At 37.6% G+C, this 24,973-nt stretch overlaps 1 protein-coding gene across 5 annotated transcripts in view; it reads right to left on the reverse strand.

Moving 5' to 3' along the window:
- Window positions 1–24,973, reverse strand: part of atp2b4 (ATPase plasma membrane Ca2+ transporting 4) — a 146,719-nt gene that overhangs the window by 74,496 nt on the left and 47,250 nt on the right. For all 5 annotated transcript variants that reach the window (XM_056467843.1, XM_056467842.1, XM_056467840.1 and 2 more), the window contains exon 2: window positions 17,986–18,243. In XM_056467843.1, coding sequence (XP_056323818.1) covers window positions 17,986–18,181 — 196 coding nt within the window. In that variant the 5' untranslated portion in view covers window positions 18,182–18,243. The remainder of the gene's footprint in view (window positions 1–17,985; window positions 18,244–24,973) is intronic.

Here is a 24,973-nt window from a genome sequence, read left to right on the forward strand (position 1 = left end):
CATGTCAACTTCCATCAGTACTTACTTTGGTAAATGGTGTTGGAATAGTCACCGCACAACGTTCATGGAGTTATTATTTTAACACACACACACACACACACACTAAAAGCAGTCAGATTTTTCAGAGTTTCAGGTGGATTATCATGGATATGTGTGTCAAGGTTTATAGGAGCAGCGGAACAATTAATCAGTGCTGAGAGCCGGGAGTGCTTGTAGCCGATAAGCCCAGAATATTGAATGAGTTTTAGCCTTTGCTTTAATCAACCAGAAACTAGTGCATTGGGTTTGGTAGGGTTTAGGCAAAATAAAAATTTCTTTAAATGTATTTTGCACAGAAACCATTTTCAAACAAGGCTAGTCATTCAATTTTTTTTTTATCTCCCAATACTTTTGATTTCTTCCCTCACTTAGTTAAAAAAAGTGCCCAGCAAAAAATTACCCTCACTATCAATCAATCCTCATTCTCAAATTGCAGACAGATTGGATACGATGGACTGCTTTCTGCAAGCAGTAGGTCTTTGTGAAGGGAAAATAAAGGCTCTGGTTCTTGTCAGTATCGTGAAATAAATTATTATGCAACAGGAACATAGGAGAGGACAAGAGCGTGTGTGCATTCTTCCTCAGAAACGCAGCTGTTGAATGACCAGCCTGTTGATGATTGACACTGCAGCAAGGCTTCCAGCGGGGAGAGAGCAGAAAGCTAGCAGCTGAGATTTCAGATAAGAACCAGAGGATACAAACAATAAGAGCCTGGCCATGTGGAGGATGATCCTTATTGGCTTATTCATTGAAGGGGTCGTTCACTCTAAAATGAAAAATCTGTCATTGTTTACTCCCCATTATACAACTGTTTTCCCCATTTAGCTAGAAAACCTTACAAATAAGTCCAAAACAACTGATCCACTTTTATTATAAACGTCTTTTCTTGGGATCGTATGAAATATTTTAACAAACACAATTAGATCGTCTCTAGTTATTACTAAAATATATAGCACTTTCAACACAGTTAAGCATGTAACACCATGTTTAAGGCCCCGTTTACACTAAAACATTTTAGTTTTAAAACACATAAGTTTTGCTATTGGCCCGTGGTACGGTACAGTACGCTTTTATAGCCGTTTCCACTGTCAAATGGTACCTAAAAGCGACCGTACTTTTGCAAAGGGTACCTAGTACGGCAAAAGGGTACCAAAAGGCGGAGCTAGACGAAGCTGAATGCTATTAGTTTACAGAAAAGCATCACTTGTGCATACACAAGCAGAAGAATGAAAACAATGAAACCACCATTTTGAAATACACAGCCGAGACATTACATCGTAATACAACATGCATATAATAGAGCCATGGCTGACCTGAGCTCAAACAAACCCTGTTGTCTTGATGTACAGCGACAAAGCCAAGAAGAACAAAATGTTCTACCTGAAAATGTTCTACCTGTTTTTGCTTTACGAGGCAAACTTTACGATGTAACTGTTTTTACTTTCTCCAGGGAGCTCGTGATCGCTCATGTGCATGCCTATATTTGAACTAACGAACTTCTTGAACTGATGATAATAACGTGTGCATGATAATTGAAGTGCTTCTGACATCCAATCCTTTCAGAATCTGACAAACGTGAGAGTGAAGTGTGAAAAAACTAAAAAAAAGCCAGAAAAATAAAGGAGCGAATGATTCTTTCACCAACCTAAAACATGAACAACCTGCCATGTTTAACTATTATCATCGCCTTTTGGACCATTATGAACTCGGAGTGATGACCTTGTAAAACAAAAACTGGACATAGCTAGAGACGAGATGAATTAAATATCACGTTTAACAACTATAGTGAGATGAAATTCAGCACCAGTGTAGACGTGGATCGTTTTCATTCTAAAACGCCATTTTATAACTAAAACAGTATAAATGGGGCCTAAAACAACTCTTCCTCAAAATCAGATAGGTCAAAAGAAAACGACCTGTAGTTCACATTTAGGCCAGCTCATAACTATTGCTGTGACAAAATATTTCTCTATGAAAGTGCTCGTGTTCGAGCAATCCTTCTGTTTGCCCTCCACTCTAAACAAGCTGAAGGTCAGAATTGATTTTCCAGAGATTGCCCCTTTGCTTTATTTCTCCCCATTTATTTATCCCTCGGTCCACTCCAGGCAGGCCAGTGAATGATTTGTATACATGTCGACATTTACGAGATTGGGAATTAGTCCAAAAGCATCGTTCCCCTCCCTGAGGAATAACATGTCAGTGTAGCGTTTGTTTAAGCATTTTGATGATCTTCTACATTACCTTCAGTTCTTTATTTAGGCAGATTTAGCTTTTTTGGTACCCCATGTAGTATCAAAGATGTTAACCAGGTGTATTCCCATAAAAACCATCCAGGCCTGTCAAACAGAATGGTTTCAATTTGTAAAAGAAGTCATGCAAATTTGGAAAACAACTTTTGGGTCTGACTTAAGCACGGAAAGTCCAGGTCCGGAGTTACACGTGAAGTGGAAAAAACTATGAAATCGTTCATATATTGATGCCATTAAATTCAAAGACAATGTAGAAAAAATTTAAATAAACAACAAGCAATAATGTGATGTAGGTTTCTAGTCAAGAGATCCTCAACTTCAGGCACCCAAACATTATTCATATGTTTACACACTGGAGGCTAACAAGAGCCGACTGCCTCCAGACAACTGCAGTCACATCTATGGCTCGGAGGCTGTTGCCGGGGGGCTGGTGTCAAGGTGACTGAAGCGGAGGCTTTGAAAGTGGATGCTGAAGGGAGACGGTTGTGATGGTAATGGAGGAGATCATTAATAGGGCCGCAGAGCTCAGCAGGGCCGGGCTGAAAACCAAGCACAACAGGCTGCATTCCAACTCGGTACACAAATGACTTCATGAGAGAAAGATGTAGAGAGAGAGGGCAGCCTTTCATTTCTTCATAAAACTACGCCACTCACTCAAATTTGTGCTGTGTGGTGTTTTAATGAGTAATAAAAAAATGTGGCCGAAATTGAGAAGCGTGAAAGACAGGTTTGCACCATTGTGCCATCAACAAGTATTTGCAGTCACAAGAAAGCATCACATATGGCAACATGGTGATGCATCAAACACTAGAGCGAAATTTCTACCAAATTGCCCAGAGAGAAAAAAAGGCAAAATCATTAGAAATAGTTATAAGTACAGGTCCAGTTTATATTATGGGATTCAATCAGTCAAATTTTAATAGCACAGATTGTGCCCGGTGACTGCCAGATCCATAAATTTGTGACTGAAACATTCATCCAAAATATAATTATGATTAGAATCTGATGTGCTGTTACTTTCGCCATACAATAAAAAGCTGACAAGCTTTTAAAAAAAAAACATATCTCCCATGTCACAAATACTGCCTACTTTCATCAGAGGAATATCGCTGAGTTACGAAGTCTGCTATCCATCTCAGATGCAGAAAAGCTAGTTCGTGCTTTTATGACTTCTAGGCTGGATTACTGTTTGCCCACCATCCTCTATAAATAAACTTCAGTTTGTGCAAAATGCAGCTGTCAGAGTTTTTGACCATATCACCTCAATTTTATACTCTTTTCACTGACTGCCTGTTAAGTTTCGTATTGATTAAAATATTGCTTCTTACCTATAAAGCCTTAAATAATCTAGCTCCTGTTTATCTAACCAACCTTCTGTCTCGCTACAATTCCACCCGCTCTTTAAGATTTCAAAACTCAGGGTTTCTGGTAGTACCTAGAATAGCAAAGTCTACTAAAGGAGGTCAGGTTTTCTCATTTATGGCTCCTAAACTCTGGAATATCTTTCCTGAGAATGTCCGAGGCTCTCTCAGTTCAAAACTAGAATAAAGTATTTTTATTAAATTTATAGCATAAAGGTATGATGCATGAGTGTGCTCCATGCGGGTGAGCAGCTTGACAAACACCTGTAGGACACACTCCTCCGGTCTTAATAGACATTTTGTTAGAAATACTCATGCTTTTCCTCATGTTTGGTCCTAGGTTTGTTTGTATAACTACTATTTTCATCTATAACACTCAATTTTTGCATCCCGTTTAAACACACTATGAACAACAGCTAAGGTAATTATTTTCTTTATTCTATATTTCCACCTGGCAATACTCATCTCGAGGCCCTTAGAGACCTGTGACCTGTATAGAAATGATGCCAAAGTACCCATAATCCTGGACCAGGCCTTATCCTGAGCTGATGCTGAACTGAACTTCAACTCTGAAAACTGGACTGACACATTTTCAATTTATTAGAACTTCTATGTTAAGCTGCTTTGACACAATCTACATTGTAAAGGCGCTAAATAAATAAGCATGAATTTAATTCATATTTCTATTCTACAGTGGTTAAATAGACTTCTGAAAAATAATATGACAATGGAGTAATGAATTTAAAATTCTTCATTTAAAACGTTTATCGCACACTGTAAGCTAATAAATGCAATCTTGATCAAAACAAGATTTTTATAATAATTATTTTTATTAAGACTAAACTTTCAGTTGATAATAAGCAATGTATGTTTATTTAACAACAAAATAAATACTTAAAAGACGTGCTTTGGATTTGGATTTTGCACCCAGGCTCATTTTAGGCAAGAAAATGGATGCAAACTTCAAACCTTGAATTCCACCTTAAAAAAACCTGCATTTTGCTTTGCTCTCTTGGCCAGGATAAGAGGTGAGAGAGTGATCCTGAACACATGGACAGCATAAGGGCTGTGGCTGTCTGGAGGAGAGCCAGTCACACCCCCTACAGATACAAGAACTCTCTTTCTCTCTGAAAACATGGCCATCATTCTCTCAGAAAACTGCCAACCTCAAGCACAGAGTCTCCTTTCTTATAATGTTTACTGCATCCTGCGCAGCTCAAAAACCACTAACTGTTGCTTTGAAAAGATTCATTGTTGCTAAATTGAATTAGTTTGTCCTCAGATTTTTTTAAAGGATAAAATTTTGTTTACAACATCTGTAAAATTACTTACAAATTCTTACTCTATTCAAATGATATATTGTCATCTGTAATATTGTACATTTTGATCATCATAATTCATGAGAAAACCACATATATGGGTGATTTTCTTTGCTTAAACAATTCATAAACCTTTTTTAAAAGCTTCCATTCCACGTAAACCAGATCAGTCAGCATGGATACAGATCCGTTTCACATTGTGGTGCTGATAATGTAGCACTTTCAAATGTAATATGCGTCTCAGTTGTTGCCTTGGTAACACAAGTGTAATGTAAACAGTGATCTAGATGATAATCAGGTATTTCTTTTTTTGGAGACTCCCTTTTTTTTGATAAGTGCATCAGTAAATGGCAGAAAAAAGAAATAGCTTCCTTCCACTTAGCCAGCTCTGGAAAAACTGGTAGTCAGACAACAGAATGGTGATGTCACAACTAACACGAACTAAAGTAAAGTAACTTAAGCTTAGAACTGCGGTCTGATGCTGCCTTCACACAAGACGCGGAAGAAGCGTCAAGCACGAGTGATTTACATGTTAAGTTAATGCAAAGACGTGAATAGACATCCTGCAGCAAACAAGCACAGTTATTCTCTCTATAAAATCCATGTTAACCATTAGGCAATGTAGCTAGAGTCACCGGGCAGACAGAAGCCCTGCCCATCACGCGAATCCGCGTCTGTCTGAAGTGAATTTGCCGCGCGAATGAATCGGATTAGATGTGCGAATGAAGAAAGTAAACTCAAAATGTTCACGTGTCTATTTATGCACGAATAGCGCAATTTATCCACGCTTGCCGCATCTGGTGTGAACACAGCAGGAGAATGGTTTGTAATTGTGCCACATCTAGGCATGGGATGATAACCGTTTTTTAAGGTTTACAGCGGTATGGAAAAGTCAAGGTTTTAAAACTGCTAAAATTTTCTGTTATACCGTTCCTACAGTTTATTTAGGTTGTTTTTATGACTATTTTATTTTTTCAGGGCAACAGAACCTGACTGTTCTTAGAACCATTTAGGCATGTAGTGAATAAGAAGCTCAGGATAATTATATAAAAACATTAGCCCACATGGAATCTGCACATGCAGAAATTGTTCATAATTTTTGGTCCATTATTGAAAAATCTGATTATTATTGAAATCAGTGATAAATATTGCGAATACAGTTTCACAAGATAGTTTGAATACACTATTTGATGGTTTTCTGGGGAATCTATCAGTAGTCAGGTAGAGAAATTGAATAAATCACAATGCAAAAAATTGCTTTTCTTAATACCTTTGTCTCATTTATAGTCCAAGTATCTACAGTATATATATATATATATATATATATATATATATATATATATATATATATATATATATATATATATATAAAAATCATAGATCAAGTAAAAATATAGTTTTTTTTAAAAAAGCCAGATGAAATAAGGCTAAATTAGGAGTTTTTCCATAAAACAAGCTAAATTATCTGCCAATGGGCTAAGTTAAATAATCTTGTTTTCACTTTGAAATGTAGATATTTGGATTAAAAACAAAGACAAAATTTCAAATAATTCTATTAATTAATTCTAATAATTGTATAAATTCCATATAAATATAGTGTTCTGTAGCTCCTGGTCAACTATAATCCAGACTTAACATGGCATATCTGTGCTATGTGACTATTGTGAATGCACACATTGCAATATTGATGCTAAAACTATATGTTGTGCAGCCCTTGTTGATTTATTTATTTATTTATATAATAAAGTAGTAAATAGATGTTAGGTGTGTAGATAGTAGATGGATGTTATTGATAATATGATAAAACTCAAATGTACATCTCCAAAACTTGCCACAAAACTATGGTGAAGTTACTGGTACTACAACAAATCCATGGTAAACCCGCAGAACAGCCTTCTAAATGGATCATTCAAGGCACAGCGTTCCTTTAAGAAGAAAGTCCAAGATTTGATCAATTCTGATATTAACCAGAAACATAAAAAGTTTAATGGTTTTGCATTTAATGGTTGTCAGCTCATTTCTTTGCTGCTCCACAGGGAATACGCTTGTTCCGACTAAAATTATCTAACTAATTAAAAGTACAAATCACAATTGATGTGCTTTAAATTAAAATGTGACATCTGGGCTTGCATTTTAATTGCAAGCTTATCATCATTTGAATAAAATAAGGCATTTTGTAGCTGGATTGCCCTGTTTTAATGTTTTACATTCAGTTTTACTGTGAGATATTTGTCAACTTGCCATTGAACTGCTTAAATTTGTACCTAATTTGTTATTCAAAATATGCAATGCTTTCCCACGTGATATTACAAAGTGATAACACATTCATTGCTGTTCGTATGACCCCACAGGTGACTATTTAATCTTATTTGAAAGGATCCTTTCTATTAAATTAAACTGTTTATTACCTTCACAACTGTTTGCAATGTGATCTCTTACATGCTTTCCACCAGCATAGTGTTTTGTCTGGCCTAACTAAGGACTATCTAAGAGAAGTTTATGATAATGGCCATATTTCATATCTAACAGCACTACAGTATATAGTGACCTTGGTTCTAGGTAGCTTAAGTACACAAAAATAGCAGGAAAAAAGCATTTCTTAATCTGCTTAAGGACGTGTTCTTAATGATGTGTTGGGTATGTAAGGCCGCCAAACTTGCCTGTGCAGTGAAATAAAAGTAATAACCCATGCTAACAGGACACAAAGCTCTTGCTGCGGAGAACACTTTGAGGAGAATTTAAGGAGGTGTGTGCTTAATAAAGGTCTTAGTTTGTCATGCAAGACTGCTCTTCAATTAGCCTTTAACTTTTTTTTTTTAACACAAGGGGGAGAAAAGTGCGAGAAGAAAAAATGGGCAATTTCAATGTGCTTTTTCAGCTAGCTCACATCTGATGTAAAAAGCCTCCATTAACACACACCAGTCCACATGCATTTAAAGAAAACAACCTCTGTATTTGTTTTCATTTATGTCTGTTTTGCACCGGTACTCCTTAATTGCGTTCTGGTAATGCATTTATGCATAGAAATATTTCAATATGCTGCTGCATGTTGGCAAAAACAAATGAAGCAGCATACAATGTGTATGCATATTAATGTGTCTGTCCTTTTTATTTGAAAAATGAACATGCGCACACACTTCGACACAAAGCCTTGGTTTTAAGAGAGGGGTAAAATTATCAGAACGGCTTTAAAGGGATAGATCACGCAATACATATACACACATACATACATACATACATACATACATACATACATAATCTGCAGCCACTCACAATAAATAAATAAATAAATAAATAAATAAATAAATAAATAAATAAATAAATAAATAAATAAATAAAGATAAAATTAAATAAAATAATAATATTTCAAATAAGATAAATTAAATGTATTTATTGTCTTTAGTTTTAGCTGAATTGTCCCTTTAAACATTGTAAAACTTGTGAGACTGAGCTGAGAGTAGAATATTATGTCACAACTGTAGCAGGGTTGGGCAATAGTCCCAGCTGAGAAACGGGTTTTCTTTCAATCCAAAAGTGCAAATGTGAATTGGCCACAACAAAGAGGAAGTTCGATTGGAATTACTATTATAGCGTTACTGTTATAGTATACTTTACTTTGCCTATACATTGTTAAGCGTGACGTCATGCGAAGCGGCTTCCGGGTGCAAGCGCTCTGTATTGGGTGACACAACAAAATGGTAATAATACATGTTTACAAAGCATGTAATGTAAGCAATGTAATACTTTCGAAAATCACGATTGCAATATATATATATATATCCATGCCTAATATACGATGGCCAGAAAGTTGTACATTTTTTTTAATTGTTAAATTGTCCAGAGACTATAATGAACATCATGATTCGATATAAAATTCACTTTAATGTGTGCTATGACTAAAAAGTGGTTCAAAACCTTTCATCTTCCTATATTTTCTTAAAAATTTAATTTTTAGTTATATAAATTAATTTACATTCCAATCAAAAATGGAGTTCAACAATTTAAAGAACCAAAACAAGCCACCTGTAAATCTGAGCACAACCTAAAATGTATTCTAGTGCCTACAGTCTTTGGTCACAGTGCAAACAATCAAAGTTTAAACAAAACTTTTCTTGTTAAATATCTGTTAACGCCTGTTATCTGTTAACGTTAAAATTCTTTCTTTTAAAGCTGTGGTCTCCAAGGTTACTATAGAGGAAGAGAGATGCTCGAGTCATTGTTGGGTAAAAACCAGCAGAAAGATAAGATCTGGGGTCCAGTGGTGTGCGTGGAGGACTCTTGATCCATCTTTGTCCCCTGCTTTCAATGCCCTTTCAAAACACCACCGCTGGCTCTCCTCTTGGCACGCAAGAGCCTCAGGGGGTTTCAGAACGAAAATCAACAGGTTAACTTTACATTGAACATATTACCACTAAGAAAAGCCTGTCTGGGTTTCGCTCTCTCTTCAATTTCATTAAATCTGTAGAGAAATTGAAATAATTTCATATTACCGTAGTGCTGCACACCATGTAGATATAACTGGATACCGTTACAGTGTCTGCGAGATGTGTTGTAATAGCAAATCTCAGATGCCACATCACAGCTAAGGGAGGGGAGGAGAGGAAATTACGTCTGGCAAAAGGCATTTATGCTTTCCCTCGATTTCTAATCTGATTGTTCGGACCTGCTGAATAGACAGGTGTCATTTTAGTTTCTCTGTCAGGCTATTTAGATGAGTGTCAAATATTCACATTAATTGACCATCCAAGTAAATCTATGCAGATATAAACCTGCAATTGGACTTAATGGTGGGCTGCGATATGCTTTTGCTGCCATGGCAACTTGCTATAGTGGGTATTCAAATAGCACTTTAACCAGTCTCGTCCACTGTATCACACATCATAGTAAATGAGCAAGTTCTTTACACATATTATACCATTAAATGCATCAAAGGATCCTGTGACACTGAAGATTGGAGATGTGGGTGCTGAAAGTTCCATTTTGACATCACATGAATAAATTAAGCTTTAGACATGAAAGGCAAAGCAGCTATTTTAAAATTTAAAACTGTAAGACGTTTTAATTCAACTGTAACATTTGATTTAATGCTAACATTGGTCACTACAGCAGGAAAACCATCTTTAAATGACCGTTGTACATTTAAAACATCCTTTAAGGTCCCATGAAGTGCTTTAAAATGTGCACTTTTATTCGATGTTTGACGTAACCTCAACTGAAACGTAAAGAGAGGGTGGGATAAAGTGTAACGTGCCACTAGCATTTGGTTTTATCACCGCTCTGCCAGTGAGAGTGGTTGAGCTCAAGTGCATCAAATGAGAAGCGTCTTGAAGGGGGCGGGGCATGTCAGAAACTAGAGAGCATTTGATTGGTTATGATCATAGATATTTACATTAGATGCGGCCTGCGCTGTTATTGTCTATTGAAAAAAATGCATCAATAGAGCTGCCATTTTAGTACAGGGTTGCACTCCTTTAAAATGAATGTGGGGCCAAGTTACAGTGGAGAACTGACCATCTGGAGCCATATATAAACATATATACCTATGATCGGGAGTTTTCCCGGTGGTCAGTATGCAAATTTTTACAAAAATTTTACATCACTTTTCTATATCGATGGATAAGTGACCGCACGGGCATCGCCAACAAAGAGCACGTGTGTGCATGGAAATGTATTATCCTCCCTCCCTGTTAAATTTTATTTAATCCATGTCCTGAGCAATCTCATTTGTGAATGAATCTCCTTTATGAACAACTCATGTAAACCATCAATATCCCTACGTCTCAATGTGCATATCCACCTTTCTGATCTATATAACTTTTGTAATGTTTAATAATTTTGGGTGGACAGTATGCACATTGAAACGCAGGCATTGTTATGTTATCAGGCACCCTTATAAATTACTTCAAAAACTAGCCATTACTGTTATTTCACTTAGCCGACAATAATGCGTTTCTGGCACTACAGCGTTTTGTTGTAATATTTCATTTACATAATTTGCTGATTTTATTCAACAAAACTAGCATAATCCCAGAATTTAGTGCAAGTTGGTGCTACTTTGCCTCATGGTCAATAGAGTAAGTGACTGTATTGTTATCAATACAAAACCTCTTAACATACAAAACCGTAAAAAACTAAATCTTACCTATGAAATGTTCTGCCTTTATGCTTTGTTTTCTTTGTTTGCTCGTTACTACAACCGTTTGCAGCGCAAAAATCCAGCAACTTCAGATTGGCTTTAATTTTGACTAAGGGTGCTTTCACATCTGTGGTTCGGTTCATTTAGTCCAGAACCAAGGGCAACAAATGATCCATTGCAGCATTTTTCAGCCGTTTTTGGATCCTTTCACACCACACTGATTGCTTTGGTCCGAACCAGTTGAAAAGAACCAAAATGCAATCATGTGACAAAATCCACATCACTCATTGGCCAGATGTTTGTGAACGCATTTCCTAAAATGCTTTTCGATTGGTCAGAATTAACGTGCGGGAAAATGCCAATGAATTTCCTGCAAGTAAACAAAACGGCAGACACAAAATGTCGCTTTTTACTATGGAGGTGCTATGGAGGTGCTGGCTGATTGTATCCCTGGTCATAGTATACCATATAATTTGTTTACAACACTTTAGACAAACTATACATTGAGTATGAAGCGCGGCTGCGGCTGGAAAACAATGTTTTAATGCATTGCAAACGGTGAAGGCGCATCGCAAGTCACTTTAGGAGGAGGCGTGAATTAATTTAGGTAAAATGCGACATGGTCAACTTCTGTAAATATTACCAACGATCCATCAGGTAATGTTTTTCATCATCTCTCTCTCTCTCTCTCTCTCTCTCTCTCTCTCTCTCTCTCTCTCTCTCTCTCTCTCTCTCTCCCTCCCTCCCTCTCTAAAATTGTTAATTTGTGAATTAGTGGTTAAGCACTGTCAACAAATATTTTTTTCCTGACACCCCATAAGATGGGACAGTACATTGGACTACAGCAGCTGGATTAGTCCAAAAAGGTGCAGTACTTTTTGCGGTTGGGTCTGTTTTAGTTCGAATTGTGTTCTTTCCACAAACTAACCGCTCCAGGGTTTGTTTGAAAGCGTACCGAGGCCACCTCTTCAAGGAGGTCTCGGTATGCTTTTTTGGTCCGCTTTTGGTGCGCATTGCTACATTCACATCTGCTCAAACGAACCACACCAAGGAGGGAAAACAATCTCTAGTGCGATTTAACAGAACTAAATAAGGCATGTGTAAAAACACCAAGTGCGGTTGAATGACTTTTTCCTGAGAGCACTGTACAAATGTGGCGGCAGTATTGACATATTCTCAGGGTCTGTATACAAAATCTAGTGTATATATCTACGGGTTATGATTTGATGAGAAACTGTAGTACGGCTTGATATGAATAAAATCGTTGATCCATTTAGGTGGAAGTGACAACCTCCAAGGTTTACATGTTGATATCAGTTGTACATCTTCTAAACGCGAATTTGTCACTGTTTTGGAGCACACTAGCTTATAGATATCCTAAAAACAAACAATACTGACACTAACATCTAAAAATAAGATGTTTATCTTTATTTTAATTTCATGGGACCTTTAATTTAAGTTGTTTAACAAGCACTAAGATCAGTACTCTGTGCTCAGGCCTTGGCGTGACATGAGCGGCTGCCAAAAGATTGTCTACATTAACAGGAAACAAATGAAAGGAAGTGATAAAAGCCCATGTTAGACACTCAGCCAAACAAACATGGGATACCCTACAAAACAAGGCGACCGGACAACATTCTAAAAAGATTTGAACAAATAAAGGGTGTGAAAACAACTCGTATTGATTCATTGTGGAATTTGAGGAGTGGCTGAGTATAACCTGCAAAGTCTAAAGGGTGAGATAAGAGGTTGAAATCGTCTTTTGTCTTTATCCATGATTTACGGTATTCTCAAGAGACCACACCATCCATAAATAGCACACAAAACTGACTGCTGAACCTGTAACTCTTGAATGGACTGAAATAAGATTGCGTTTAGCAGTCTGTAATGCAAACAGGAGAGGCTGGATTTCAAAAATATATAATAGCAGACTATTGATGATTCATTTTGTCTCACAAGCCAAGTATGCAACAAGAGCTAACAGCAAGGCAAGTGCCAAGCCAATACGCCTCTACTGTCAATTTCAATGTTCTTAACTCTTTATACAAATGTACGGTCTCATTTAAACTCACACGCCTCATACGAAACCTATTTGCGCCATGTGAAAAGATTGTAAAACCGTGTCAAAAGGTCTTCGCAGAAGCACCTTTACAAGAAATGCCACTTTGCTTTTTTCCACCCACTCCTCCATTTAAGGGTGAAAGAGAAAACATAATTATACCCCTTCAATAAAATGAGTCATTTCTTGTGTGGGGAACTCAGTACAGCTGTCCCTTCATTACTAAATGGAACAGAGTGATGATCTAAAATGTAATTAAGGACACGGTGTGGAGCAAATTTCAATGCTGGAATAATCCAACAGAGTCCATATGCTATAGAGGAGATGACAGTGTTTGCTTAGCATGATCACACTGTTGATAAGGACAACATAACCTAATCTAACCTTGCGCCATTGGAGGTGAAATAAGACAACCTTAATGGGGTGACAAACTCATTTGTGATAAAATATCACGAAGGTCATTGGGGAAAGACAGTACATCCATTTTGTAATCTGGACTGTTTATTCAGTGTTTATATTGAGTTATTATGCTTTACTTTTCAATAGATAAGCTGTGTCACCTTCAGTGCCACCTAAGTATTTTAAAACCAGGAGGTTTGACGGGAAACAATATTCCTGGGCCATGGAGCCAAACACGGCTGCATTGCATTGAGCGTGGAATTATCTTGTCATCACAAGTGTCGCTTCAAGTGATGTAATTACTCAAATCATACTGTACATATGTAACAGTTGGTGTGGCTTTGGACCACATCAGCACATTTTTTAAATACTTTAGATGCTTAACTGAATCAACATAGTTTAGGTGTTTAACAATCGTTACACGGAATTAAACGTGAAAATTTGTGGTTCTTTTGGCATTTATACATCATCAGTCATGTGATAGGAATAAAAAAGAAGAAGAAGAGAGATCCGAAAATGATACCGAGTCTCATGGTTAGCATGCAAAATAATAATAATAAAATAATTTTGTATAATTTTTGTTAGTTTTTAAGACATCTATAAGCAAGTGTGCTCCAAAACCGGTTAAATAGATCAACCGTTTTATTAAGGCTGGGCGATAAATCAATTTTATTGATAAACTCGAGTGTGAAGTTCACATCGATTTGTTTGAATGAAAATCGGTTTTCACCCCACCACATGACACTCATTATAGACCATTTTGAGGGATGTAAACAAAAATTATGGTTCCAAAGTATTTCCTGTTTTATATTTTTACTTTCTAGAGCGCCCGAGAATCCAAAAAGAGGCACTTATTGATAATGTTATGATAGCTGTTTAAACATTAAGTTATGATTGAATAGCCTCTTGTTACAGTTATGAAATAGTTTGATAACAAGCAGGAAATGTTCATGGGCCAAGGACATTACCACATTGGAATGGTCAATAGTATCAGTTTTGTAACACTATATAACAATAATTAATAAATTTACTGTGACAGTTGGGTTTAGGGTTGGGGTAGGGATAGATGTTAATAAAATACAATACATGGGAAATTTTGCACACTAAAATGAAATGCAAAAAACAACACGGGCACACAAACATACCCCCCAAAAAATCCAGGTTAATTCAGGGCTGGCAGTTACACATTCACCGTGAGCAATGTGCATTTGAAACTGCAAGCCACACCTTGTATTTCTCGCGGTGAGTAGTAATGGAGAAGACAATTAATGGAAAAAACGCAGATACGAAAGGAATTGTTACCCATAGATATATACAATTTAAATATCTATGACTGTTACTAATTTGACGTTGGAATCCAACGTTGCCGCTTCCGAATAAATGATGTGACCCAGCCGTAAACTCGAACAAAACTCGCTCAGTGAACTAGACTAATCTACCAGATGCCGCGGCCTGACGCAAATAACAGCAATAAAATGCAACCCGCTAGCCTAAAGCCGCCTTTCCACTACACACGACATTTTTAAACGAGTGTCCAAATACGCCCTCTTGTGGCAGTCGCACCGAATTTTCAGTGTTGTTGTGCACCATGGGAGAGAAGCTGATTCTTGTAGTGTGTGAAATAAAGTGCAAATAGAGCCTTTATTCTCTGTGCGTTCACCATGGTTGAATGAATGAATATTAGAAACTCAGACCGCTAAAAATTGAGAGAGAATGTGGAGACAACATAAAAAAAAATTATATTTTAATATTTTATTACTCATTTTTTAATGGAAATGTTTTTGTTTTTTTTATAGACTTTTTTTCTGATTCAAAAAATAACGAAAAAAAAAAGTATTTCTCATCTCGCGTGCAAGGACCTGCTTGGACAACACTGGAATACATCACATCCGGTCGGCCGGTCGCATACGGTCTAGTCACAGGAGTTCAAATATTTCAATGCACCGCAGCTCAAATCGGAGCCAAATTTTCACATATGGAGTTGATTGGAACTTCACACAGCTCCCGGACTACTCTCCGTTGGAAATGATAGACTTTCGGTCTGTCACTTGTCACTATAACACTAAATAAAAATGATTAAACCTCTAAATGAATGTCCATTAAAAAAAAAAACATCTTGAAAAAGGTCACCTTTTTAACAATCAATATGAGTTTACTTTCAATGTTGTTTAATTTCACTGTAACTGTATAAAATTGGTGCAATTTATATTATTGTTATAAAGTCTTGTATGCAATAATTATTAGAGCTTGTAAACTTTGATCTTTAAATTACAACTTTGTTCTTTAGCATTTTTATATCCTATAATTATAATTATGATAAGGTTATACATGTTAATAACCTTAAACCACTCCCACTGGTGAAGTGGTGATAAAACACAACACTATTGCCTGTTTTTAAAAAAGAGGAGGAGCTACACTGTGTCCCACCATCTCTTCCTGCTTCTTGGAGACGTTAAACATTGAATAATATGCACATTTCAAAGCATTTCACAGGACCTTTAAATAGTTTTAAAAACAGTAGATGCCTTGTTAACCTGTTCAACTGAAGTGGTGGAGAGGTTTATTTTAGATAGATGAAGTGAGTGAGCTATCTTTGTGTCACCAGAAATACCTAGTTTCTGTGCAGAGTTTGCATGTTCTCCCCGTGATCGTGTTTCCTCCGAGTGCTCTGGTTTCCCCCACAGTACAAATACATGCTCTATAGGTGAATTGGGTAAACTAAATTGTCCGTAGTGTGTGAATGGGTGCGTATGGGTGTTTCCCAGTACTGGGCTGTGGTGACTCTGAAATAGAGACTAAGCCGAAGAAAAATAAATGAATGTAATCTGACTAGTAAACATTGCGGTCATCAAACGCTGCTGGGGCGTTCATATATCCTGTGCGTATTGTCAGAGTACACGTCTTGTTCCAGTTGGCCTGTTTTCACCAAGATTTTACACTCGTAAGATTTACACAAAAACAAGGAAACAATGGTGTTTGAGGCTCACAGTACATCATTTCCATCTACTGATATAATCCAGAATTTCATTCTATGGCACATTTAAATAGATGGATTTTGCTTTTGAAAAAGTAAGTGATATGAGAGAATACCCAAGTATCACAATCAAACACATCAATAAAAACAATTTCTGATTGTATCTAAAGCAATAAATATTATGGATTAAACTCAAATTTTACTGCCCACATATGTGTTATGTTGTAAATTAACAATTCAGTAACTATCATAAAGTAAGTCGTCAGAAGTTCCCAAACTTTTCAGCTCGCAACCCCAAAATAACAATGCCAGTGACTTGTGACCCCCAATACCTCTCTGAGGTGGTTATAAATATACAAACATGCAAACACCAATAGGCCCAAATCTATTTGTTTAATCTTGGAGAACGCCATTAGGAGACCCCGATATTCAGTTGTGGCCTGTATTTATTTTTAATGTACTTGAGTGCCGTAAAGGTGTCAGAAATTTTAACCTGGTGTCATAAAATCAATCTCCTGCATGTGACGTCATTGCTGCGTCTTTAATACAATGTAATCTCCCCAGGGGATGTAATCTAACGGAAAAAAAATGAATGCTGATGGCTTTTTATTTGCATGTTGTTGTTTTTTAATGTAACTATTGACTACTGTTTTGTCCTCTGTTGATTATGGATAAAATATGCTAACTATAATAGTTTAATAAAAGGAATTTGATTTTTGGAAATCACCAAGCCACCCCTCCTCATTGTCCTGCGACGCCCACTTTGGGAACCACTGCAATAAGTAAATAAGTCAAAAACATTAAATTAATTAGTTAAACAAATAACCAAAAGAAAACTTTGAACATGTCATACCTACAGCTTAATCCAAAATATTCTGCTAAAATGTAGTGAATTTGAAGGTCAGCTATGAAAACTAAGACTAGAGAACATTCCAAAATGTCGGAAATAAGATAAAAAGAAAGCCTAAATTAGAAAAAGGGGTTCAATTACATCGAAACTGAAACATCAAATTGCCAAAGCACAGCCTAGAAAAACATGTCCTGCAAGACACTGGATGTGAAACAGCAAAGCAATGAACACAGAGCTCAGAAGAAAAGAACTGAATAAAATGAGCCATCTCAAAAGCTCTGCAGAGCACTGACACATATCTGAGGGTGGCACAAAAGCAGCCATTGCTCTCAAGAAACCATGCAAAATACGTCTGGAGTTTACCACAATGACAATGTGACCCAGCTCTGACAAAAGTAGGGGAAAAAAAATGCTGTCAGATGACAGTTTTTTTTCCAAAGCACTTCCCACAAACATAACACCATGCCCACAGTGAAGCATGATAGAGTCATGCTGTGGGGATCCTTCTCAGCTAAATATTTAACATTTAGTTACCATTTAGTTACCTGCATAGATCACAAGTTGTGTGGTGTGTGGTGCAGATGTTCACTACTTCTTACCCTCAATAGGTGAGGTCTTAAGCCTGCGGCAGATCCCTTGCACATCTCCATAGCATTCTGCAATCTTGCTGACAGCCTCGCCACTGCGGAGCTCCATCAGCTCACGGAGCTGCATCATTGTACAACCAAAGTCCCCTTCATGGTCAACCTCGGCGACAGAGTTCCCCGGCGGATGGTCTGCACTGTTGTTAGCCATTCTGGTTTAAACGTAAGACTTGGGGATGAAGGAATGTAGACTCAAGACGCACCACAGAGAAACTGAAAGAGAGCAAGAAGCAGACAGACGTTCAATTAGTTTGAGGGGAAAACAAAATGGCCTAATTTCGAAGTTGGAACATTTTGAGACAGAACAGACAGGAGATGTTGACACCATCGAAATGACTCGAAACACTTGGGCTTGTGAATGAAGCATCATTGTTGTGATAAAACAATCGGAATCACAGAAATGTTATGAGCTACAGCATTGACTTTGTGATTTTTATTTTTTAACACAGCAGTTCATCTGAACACTTGCAATTTACAGATGTTACTCACCGAATTTGCACATCTAATGGGAATCACCATCTCAGACCCAGATTCAATTTCTGTCCATCGCAGTCATACATAAATAATTAACCCCGCAGGAATATATAGTTTGGGAGCAAATTAAAGTGTTTACTGTTTTTCTGCCAGTCTCCAAGCCCACAGATGGGGGTAGGAGGGAAACGCAGAGAGTAAGAAAGAGAAATAAAGGGCAGTACTGGGTTCAAAACAAGCCAGTGGTAGAAAAAAAAAACCCGCCCATAAGAGATAAGGAGGTCTGTGTTAATGGGAGATAGTGGAGCTTCCAACTCCGTCGGGTTTTCTTATGCACGTGGAATATGAAAAAAAATGGAGGTCACTCTTTGATGTGTGCTTGCAATGATCCGAGATGAAATTTTGGACTGGGATTCATCTACCAGTGCTACGGCCAATTTCCCCACTATCACACTTGTACAGTCAGCGATGGCAGCCATAAAAAGCTAAGAGCTGGATGCTGGAAAGCCCTGAGGAGGATTTTAACCCAGATTGGATTACTGTCCACCCTTCCTTCAGAGCCGGTCAGGCTCCAGCTTCACTGTACATCACATTGACCTGTTAACCTCTAAACGAGGAGACATCAGTCCAGTAGATCATTCTGATCAAAGTGACCTGATTTTTGCATTTAAATATGTGTGTGCTGTTGAACTGCTGAGGTCAATGATTCTTGACTCTTTTGCCATTATTTTAGCCCTACTAAAGTTCTCATTATAGCTTACCCGAGTACCTAAAGTGAGCTCTGATTTTAAAAACGCATTTCCATTGTTCTGTTTTATGCACAAGTGTGTGTTTGAGTGAACCACATCAGTCAGGACACAGAACAGCTTATTGAGTTTAGTTCTAACATTAGTACTAATGTAACGGATGTCTGTAAATGTCGAAATGTGTAAATGCCACAAGAACAAGCTCTACAGTGTTTCCAAACAAATGTCATACATTGCCCAAGGCATTGAGAGAGGCCATTACCGAGCCTTCAGATTAGCAGAGCACATAAAATGTTTGAGTGCTTCTGTAGAGGAAAAAAAAACTAAATCTATAAAGCAATGTCACATGCTACGCTAAAGAGGACACACCCTTCTCTGGCAGTCGGAATGAACCTATGAGCTAGAGCTGTTTTTCTTTTAGGGAAAAAGCATGTGCAGCACTCCACCACTACAACAGGTAGATTGCTTAGAGGGTTTATGAAACAGTATGTAGTGGTGGAGAGTCTTTCTCCACCTCTAAAATAGCACCAATAATACTTCTAAGTGCAGATAGGTTCTTGCCTTCACATCTTCTTGCACAGTTCTGAAGACTGAAAACTTCTCTAGTCTGAGAATAAGATGAACTATCTGAACTGAATGTACAGACTGAAGATAACTATTAGAGCATTTATAATCCTGCTATGCAGGTTTGTTTTCTTCTTACTCCATTTCTGAACTCACTTAACAAGCCATGATGCAAGTGCCCCATCAGCCAATCATATCAGTTGCCATGAACTCTCATGACTTGCTAATTTTTGCATACTGCACTGAAAATTCTTCTATTTGTGCATTTATTACTTCTGCATCTGCAGTATTCTTCTATTCCATCAAGTGACTAAAATGTGTCACAGTTTTCAAAAGCCTCCATTTTCACAGTCCACAATGCAACACAAAGAGGCAATTTTTCAAATGTATCCACTTTTGACAGCGTAATCAAAAAGATACGTTTTCATTTCATAAAAACGCTGTCTCAGTGTGGACAGAAGGCCTCAGTTTCAAGGCACTTCAGAGAAGGTGTAAAGGAATAATTCAAAATGAAAATGTCCTTATTATAATATTTATTCATTCTCTGGCTATCAAAAATTCAAGTTTCTTTTTTCCTTCAGCGCAATATTATATACACTTACCGGCCACTTTATTAGGTACACCTTACTAGTACCGGCATGGATCTTCTATTGCAGTGTTTCCCAACCCTGTTCCTGGAGGCATACCAACAGTACATATTTTGGATGTCTCCCTTTTCTGACCCATTAACTTCAGGTGTTTGAGTCTCTTCTGATGTTATGATAAGTTGATTCAGGTGTGCTTGATTAGGGAGAGGTTGAAAATGTGTACTGTTGTTGTGCCTTCAGGAACAGGGTTGGGAAACACTGTTCTATTGTCTTCAGAACTGCCTGGATCCTTCGTGTCAGATTCAACAAGGTACTGGAAATATTCCTCAGAGATTTTGCTCCATATTGACATGATAGCATCACGCAGTTGCTGCAGATTTGCCGGCTACACCTCCATGAAACGAATCTCCTGTTCCACCACATCCAAAAGGTGCTCTATTGGATTGAGTTCTAGTGACTGTGGAGGCCATTTGAGTACAGTGAATTCATTGTCATGTTCAAGAAACCAGTCTGAGATGATTCCCGCTTTTTGACATGGCTTGTTAATCTGCTGGAAGTAGCCATCAGAAGATGGGTACACTGTGGTCATAAAGGGATGGATATGGTCAGCAACAATACTCAGGTGGGCTGTGGTGTTGAGACGATGCTCAATTGGTACTAATGAGCCCAAAGTGTGCCAAGAATTGTAGCCTCAGTTTCCTGTTCTTAGCTGACAGGAGTGACACCCGGTGTGGCCTTTTGCTGCTGTAGCACATCTCCCTCAGGGTTTGATGTGTTGTGCATTCAGAGATGGTTTTCTGCATACCTCGGTTGTAACGAGTGGTGATTTGAGTTACTGTTGCCTTTCTATCAGCTCGAATCAGTCTGGCCATTCTCCTCTGACCTCAACAACGCATTTGCGCCCACAAAACTGTCGCTCACTGGATATTTTCTCTTTTTTGGACCATTCCCTAGACCGTATCTAGACCCTAGAGATGGTTGTGCATGAAAATCCCAGTAGATCAGCAGTTTCTGAAATATTCAGACCAGCCCGTCTGGCACCAACAAACAAGCCATGTTCAATGTCACTTAAATCACCTTTCTTCCCCATTCTGATGCTCGGTTTGAACTCCAGCAGATCGCCTTGACCATGTCTACATGCCTAAATGCATTAAGTTGCTGCCATGTGATTGGCTGATTAGAAATTTGCATTAACAAGCAGTTGGACAGGTGTACATAATAAAGTGGCCAATTATGTTTGCAGCAGTTTGTTTTTTGTTTTTTTGTTTTTTGCTCACATGCAAGTTTGTGCATGGAATACATTATTGACAACCAGGAAGCACAGAACTACTTACCAAGGCTGTAAATTAAAGGCAATATTGTTAATAATGCTTAGATTCTCACACTGAGATACTCCACTTAAAGCAAAACTTAATGATTCCATATGTCATCAAGAGCCAGGGGTATTCATTTAGTTTGCAAGCTCATTTTTTTATTCAAGATTTCCCGAAGTGAAATGAAACATGCAGCACTTTTTTAATGGTTTGATGCAATCTGCACTGAAACATGAATAAATACAGCCCCTTATCTTTTTTAAATAGCGAATTGCATGTTGTTTGTATATCACCACTTGGCCAGATATGCGTACAAGCTTATAACTCAGACTTTCTCCTGCTCGTTTATAAAAATAGGACAACTCTCCTCGACAAAATGCATTATTTGAAGAGTCATTTGTTCCATAGCATAAAAACTTTGGATAAGTTACACACACTAAAGTTTAACAGAGTTTAAAAACCTGCTACCTGGTTTTTCGCACTGCATTACCCAGAGTAAAACATGCTTTTAAATGATTCTACAGATGCAAGTTGAATAAAAGAAACAATATGCCCATCTCAAGCAAACAATACGCAAGATACTCCAGAAAAAAACAACAACCAAGGCAAATGTTTTCACACTTGTAAATGCCTTTGTTCTATTGTTTCTCTAGACTTAAAGAATCAGTGGATCAAGGATATTACAAGGTCTCTTTCACACTTATGTAGGCAAGCATACTTCAGTTCATGCACTGAATAACACTACCCAGGGTGAAGCATAAAGCTGTCAAATTGCAATTTTCGGAAGCTGAAACTCAAGCAATCAGTGTAGTCCAGCAGCAGAGTGCCAAAAACACATGCCAATGCAAATCACGCCACCCTTATCGCTTCTGTAACATTGTTAAAATTCTCATGCCACTTTTTTATGCTAAGGGAATCACCCGTTTTTTGTTTGTTTGTTTTATGGAAAGAAACATAGGGCTATCCAACAATATTGTACTTTACAAGTGGCTGGTTCAACATTCCATGAAAAATACTACAAGATAACTACTACCCATTTTCCAAGGTCATGCTGCTAAAGCAATCTGACAACAGGCCTGACAGGTGGACTTACTTTCACCTAAGAATAGTGCAGGTTATCACACGGTCTCTGGTGTGCATTAAGCAAATCGTCTTAAATGCTTTCCTGCATTGCATTTAGAGGATGAGCTCATCCCAAAGAGCCATTTTCATGCATCAAAATGAAATGGCTGTAGGCTGGTGTAACAAGTGGCATATAAAACCAGTATTTTTCGCTCTGGGTGTAGATTTGGTGAATGTGCAACCAAACAGGTCCAAAGGTTGTTGGCCATCACAACATGATTGACAGTTTAATACATGTGAGGGGGGGAAAAATGTCTACTTGAGGCCAGTCCATGTCTTCTCAAATTTGATTTTAAGCCAGGGGGAAAACCAGATTTGGGGAGGATGATCTTTAATAGAACTATCTTTCATTTGAAATAATCATTTACTAAAATTACACTTGTTTGAATATGTTTAACAGTGTTCTTTTTTACACTTGTTCAATTCTCTTGGTTTGTGTGGTTCAGAGAGATACATTTAGGCTAATACGTTTTAGTTTTAAAATAGCGTTTTGAACAAAAACGATGCACATCCAGACAGGCGTTTACCTAGCGTTTCTGAAAGATCTTTGCCCACACTATACCGCTGAAAATTCACATCATGTGACCACACGCACGCACGCACACACGCACGCACGCACGCACGCACGCACACACACAGGCATGCCCTGTAGCTTTTGTGGACGCCTGAGCCCAGGCAGCACACCTACCCAGGTGAGAGCAGCGCATGTCAGACAGTTCATCAAGGATATATCACTGATTTTATCTCACTATAGAAACGTGATATTTAATTAATCTGGTCTCTATCTAATGACTCTGTGGTCTTTTGAATCTACTACTTGCTCTCAGGTAACGTGTTTTGAGCACAAAGATAAGTTAATATAATAATTTATGTAACCATGTACACTGATTCTGCACATTTGACTGATTGCTTGCCTTTATTTCCTATATTGTATAAACTTTATTGTACATTATACTTTTATAATGGTCATTATTGATTATTAAAACTGATATTCAGCAAAAGAGACAGGGTATGTTTCGTATTTTCAATCAAAACGAAAGGAGGCAGTTATGTTACAGAGGCTCTGTTTTGTTATTAATATGCATACAGTGAAGATGACAGTCATATAAATATGTAGCTACACGATGCTTCAACATTTTTAGAGTCTGTTAAGTTGTTCAAAATGAAAATAGGCAGTTCCTTATATGTTCTCATTTAATTTTTAAGAAACAACGTAGCCAAGGTGATGTAAATTACGTTATAAAGTAGCCTACAGTGTTCCCTTTGAAGATTTACCGGAAGTGTTCTCAGTGGTTTGTTTTCCATATCAAACTTGCAAAGTCTGAAGTTACAAGGAAAGGATGCAACACTGAACTTTGTGTACTTGATATTGAGAAAAAGCCCCAATCAGGTATCGCGACTGTCTGCAACCATGTCTCCGTTTTCCTCCATCCACACTGACATGGAGCAGCAGCGTTTTAAAACCAAAACGGCCTCTTCAGCATTTTCAAAGCGCTCCTTTTACGGGAATTCACAACTCTAAGGTAGTGTGGATGTAAGGCGTAATCATAGCAAAACTTATGCGTTTTCAAACTAAAACGTTTTAGTATAAACATGGCCTTAGTCCTGGTTAATTTGGTGTTCACACTGTCATTTTCAGGTAGAATCTAAACACATACACAAAAAATTACATTACTATTATTATTACATTGCATATATATCAGCTGAGCTAATGGTTGTATCAGCTGAGTTTCATTACACACAAAATAACAATCTGCTGCAAGTACCTCCAAGTTTTCCTACACTTGCATGAAATTGTATAAGACAACACCAAACAGACAAAAAAAAAAAACAAGTATGACTGATTACACCATCTTAAAGTGTTCATCTTGTGACATCATGTCCTGTTTATGGTTTGTGTCAATGTTTTGATCCCTTGTGTACTCGTATTTCACTCGAACTGCATCGGAGTTCATTTGGAAGCAAACTGAGACCCATCTTTTTTTTCCACATACACCAGCGTTCAGATGGCACACTTATTCAACACTTATTTGTTTGTGCAAACACATCCTCAAAGACTTTCAATTTGCAGGACTAACTGAGGACTTTTATGCCCAAGCAAATACAAAGCATGTCTAACCCACCAGTCTTACCGCACCCA

This window comes from Danio aesculapii, chromosome 11 (genome assembly GCF_903798145.1).
Source record: "Danio aesculapii chromosome 11, fDanAes4.1, whole genome shotgun sequence".
Lineage (NCBI taxonomy): Eukaryota > Metazoa > Chordata > Actinopteri > Cypriniformes > Danionidae > Danio > Danio aesculapii.